Raw genomic sequence first — 4,285 nt, 5'->3', positions numbered from 1 at the left:
GTGTGTTTCTTCTTGGGGGTGGGGGGGGGGGGGGGTATATGTGCACATTGGGTAAATGATGTTTAAATATTTTCTTGAAATAAATTGATTTTTTTGGCATCAATTTTGTTTGAAGGACATTTATGTGATCATATGGTTTCTCAGCTGATCTCTGATGTGTAGCCAAGTGGGAACCTGTTGTTTCTTCACTGTTCTCCTTACTGGAGAAGAAGCTGTACCTGAGGACCTACAGTGCAAATATCTTCCTGCTCTTGCTTCATTCATTGTGTGGGGGGCAGGTAATGACTCGCTGCCTGGCTTCCTGATTGGCAAGCTTTCTGACCAATCAGGAAGACGGGCGGCTGGTCATTTACACCCTGCACGGTTTCCTGATTGGCCAGGAAGCTGGTTCCATGCTCTCTCGTCACCAAGTGATGAAGGAGCATGGAGCCGGCTTCCCGGCCAATCAGGAAACTGGGGGGCGAGTTATTACCCTTTAATGACTAGCCCCCCGGTTTCCTGATTGGCCACGTGACGAGGGAGCATGGAGCCAATCAGGAAGCTGGTGGCATGTAATAACTCGCCACCCGGCTTCCTGTTACTGGAGGTTCCGGTATCAGAGTAAGCATCAGTAGTATTTGGGCAAGTACAAATACTAGTGTCGGTATCGGTGCATCCCCTAATTGCTATAGACAAAAAATAAACATTGTGGAAAAAAAATATACATACCTTCCAGGTTCTCGAACCTTTCAATGTTGTTCAATGCTAAATTCAGATATTCCAGTTTTTTCAAACGCCCAACATTTTCTACAAATTCAAAAACATGTATATAGTCAGGAAGTAGATTGTCGCACTGCGGACATCACAGAGCCTTTCTATACACGAGTTGAAACTGATGAACAGAAAGAGGTTTGCAAACCAGCAGCCAATAAAAATGCCTCACGATACAAACTTATATAAACTTTAAAGCCCGTCTCTGGGCATCACAATCCCTCCTCCCATCCCCCTCTCACCCATTCAGCAGCACTAAAAAATACCTTGTGAAGCCTCTTAATACCACCTAATTCCTTCATCTGTGTCCCGGCAGTGACAACTGGTGATGCAGCCGACCGGTCACCTCTTTATGACATCATCACACAGCTTCATTCTTTTGTAACCTAAGAGGACCCTGCTGCTGGACAGCCAATAGGAAGTGTTCATGTCACCCAGAAAGTGAAGTGGACACCTGAAGAAGGGCCCTCCTCCTCTGATCTGGGAAAACTCGGGATCTGGCCAGCCACGTGAGCACAGATTTCGGCAAGTATTTTGGGCATTTAAATTAGATTTCATTTAAAACTAATTCAGTGGTTAATTAGGGGATTAAGGGGGTTGGGAGTGCCCAGATTTCCACTATAAAAATTGTCTTGCAAACACATACACTGAGTGGCCAGATTATTACGACCACCCCATCAGTACTTCGTTGGGCCACGAGATAACTCCACGAAATGACTTCGTTGGGCCGCCTCGTGACTCCACGAGATGATGAAAGGTGATACGAGGAATCTGACACGGCACTGTTGCCCTTCTGTTGTCTTGTACCAGTCTTGCCACTCTCCGTTCTGCCCTAACATTGACTAGTCGCTGACGGCCACAATTCGCACGTTCAGAACCAGATTTTCAGCTCACAGTCCGGTCTTTAAACACTTTAACAATGAGCCCCTCTTGAACATTTAACGAATTCTACTGTTTTGCTGATACTCGCTCCATGGCTCCGAGCCAACAATCACCCCACGTTCAAAGGCTGTTAAATCGCGTTGTCTACCCATATCTTCATAAACAAATCACTTCTACTGTCGTGGTAACCAACCTGCTTCCCTATTTATAATGGTCTGGCCCTCTAGCAACTTCAGCGCGAAATTATAGCTAATTTGCCTCCAAACGTCAGGTGGTCATAATAATCTGGCCACTGTGTATATTAAAATAGAACTGAAGCCAAAACTTCTTTTTTGTTTTGGATATAGTAAGGGAGGGTTATAACCCCTTATCAGCTTTGCCATCTGTGTCCCATTGGAAAGATTTCCCTTCACTTCCTGTCTGATAGCCACAACACTAAGTGAGAGGAAACCCCTCCATAGTGAGGAAATTCTTGGTGGTCCGGTTTTAATTTAATTGCTGTGCATTGGCAGCCCATTATAAATGAATGGGCTGTCTTCATGCAACACATGATAACTCATGAACTCTTGCATGTCGGCGTGTGTTTGGTATTGCACGGCAACAGAATGGTCCTTAGACAAGTGTCACCAGAGCAGGCGCCCCACTGGAAGTTTTCCTTTACCTCCGGTCAGTGTGACAACTATAAAATGTAGGATTTCCCACTTTTTTGCCCCACTGACAAACTTAAAGGGAAAATCTCTAGTATCTAAAGCCAATTTAGGCCTTTCATTACGTTTTATAACTGCCCTCCCCCTCGCCCCCCCTACCACCATTCTTCCTCTCAGGGCCAACCCTATTAATCTAGCAAAGTCACAGTGTCCTGCATTACACATGGAGTTGCCACAAGACCAATATTATGGCCAGAGGACGGTTCACCCCCATTTACACAACTCTAATAACAACAACAACGTTCATCTCAGTGCTGTATCCTGTGATGCTGGTGAGTCTAGCGTCTGCTCACTCACCTATTTTGGGTATGAGGTTGTTCTGGAGGTAAAGGATTTTCAGCTCCTTGCACCATTTGTCCACATGATCGATCTTCTCTAGATCTTGCTGGTGAAGAGAAAGTTCTTCCAAGGAGAAGATTTCACAGCTATTGTGCTCCGCTCGTCTCCTGATCAGGTCTTCTGTGACTACAAGACATAAAGTGGCAATACAATAAACACGTTACAGAGGGTATCTGCTGCTGCATTGATGGTGGACACCTATAACACATGTGGGAACAGTACATTTAAGGGAGCTGTAGGGAGCACACATCTGGGAGATTAGATATGGGATTTGATATCTGAAGGGGTTGCAGTGACTGTATGATGTAACATGTCCACAGTCTAAGTCTATCTCCTGTGTCACGTCTACAATCATTTGATCAGCTCCAGTAGCATATCTATAGTCTCTAACCATCTTCTGAATCGTATCCTCTGCCTCTATCTCCTGTATCATGTCCACTGTTTCTGACCACCTCCTGTAGCGTGTCCACAGGTTCTAGCAGTCTTCTGTAGGATTACATTTACTATATAATACGTGCGGCTCGTTTGGTGATGAATATTGAGTAAGTTGGTCACCACTTGTCCACAGCATAAAATAGATCCAGGATGTCCTGTGTCTGCTGCAGTGTCTTGAGCTGTCTATGGTACCTTACTGGGTGTCTAACATGCCTTGGGTGATGGCTAGGGTGTTTTTGGGGGCATCCAATGTGCCTCAAGAAATTCCAGGAAGCCTCAAGGGGTGCCCAGGGTGCTTCAGGATGTGGGCATTGTGCTTTATGAGGTGGCTAGAGTGCCTCTGGAGCTGTAAATACTGACAGGGAGCCTTGGAGAATGTCCATGGTGCCTCAGGAAGTGGACATTGTGATGCAGGAGGTGACCAAGGGGGTCCAGGAGGTGACCAGGGTGCTTGGGAGGTTACCATTATGCTCTCCACTCCCACCCCCACCCCAGGAAGTGACCGGGGTGCCTCAGGAGCTGACCAGGGTACTGCAGGAGGTGATCAGGGTGCTCCAAGAGGTGACCAGGGTGCTCCAAGAGGTGACCAGGGTGCTCTGTGGACATTGTGATGCAGGAGGTGACCAAGGGGGTCCAGGAGGTGACCAGGGTGCTTGGGAGGTTACCATTATGCTCTCCACTCCCACCCCCACCCCAGGAAGTGACCGGGGTGCCTCAGGAGCTGACCAGGGTACTGCAGGAGGTGATCAGGGTGCTCCAAGAGGTGACCAGGGTGCTCCAAGAGGTGACCAGGGTGCTCCAAGAGGTGACCAGGGTGCTCCAAGAGGTGACCAGGGTGCTTAGGAGGTGACCAAGGTTCTCAGGAGCTGACCAGGGTGCCCCAAGAAGAGAAGGGACCACAGCTTTGTTCAGTTTGGCTCAGTACACAGCACACCCCCCCACACACCGAACATAACAATACATAGCGATGTCTGCGGTAGAAATACTCACTAAACACCATGGTGGCGGGTCCCGGCTCTTCCAGCTAGTGTAAAACACCGACTATCACTCTAAGACGCTGCTCTGGTAACCATGACAACGAGCTGACTACGGCTGAAAATGACCAAACTTCTCCCACCTGCATATCGGAAAAGGAATGTATTCAGCGGGTGACCAGCAGAGGGCGATGGCGG

At 47.8% G+C, this 4,285-nt stretch overlaps 1 protein-coding gene across 1 annotated transcript in view; it reads right to left on the bottom strand.

The window, feature by feature from the left end:
• Nucleotides 1-3,111, bottom strand: part of LRRC6 (leucine rich repeat containing 6) — a 52,202-nt gene extending 49,091 nt beyond the window's left edge. The window contains exons 1-3 of the mRNA XM_018563073.1: nucleotides 2,997-3,111; nucleotides 2,637-2,804; nucleotides 709-786 (exon numbers count right to left, since the gene is read on the bottom strand). Coding sequence (XP_018418575.1) covers nucleotides 709-786; nucleotides 2,637-2,804; nucleotides 2,997-3,111 — 361 coding nt within the window. The remainder of the gene's footprint in view (nucleotides 1-708; nucleotides 787-2,636; nucleotides 2,805-2,996) is intronic.
• Nucleotides 3,112-4,285: the final 1,174 nt, after the last annotated feature.

Source organism: Nanorana parkeri, unplaced genomic scaffold, assembly GCF_000935625.1.
Source record: "Nanorana parkeri isolate BGI_ZX_2015 unplaced genomic scaffold, ASM93562v1 scaffold629, whole genome shotgun sequence".
NCBI classification, from domain to species: domain Eukaryota; kingdom Metazoa; phylum Chordata; class Amphibia; order Anura; family Dicroglossidae; genus Nanorana; species Nanorana parkeri.
This window is presented reverse-complemented; position numbering and strand designations above follow the sequence as displayed.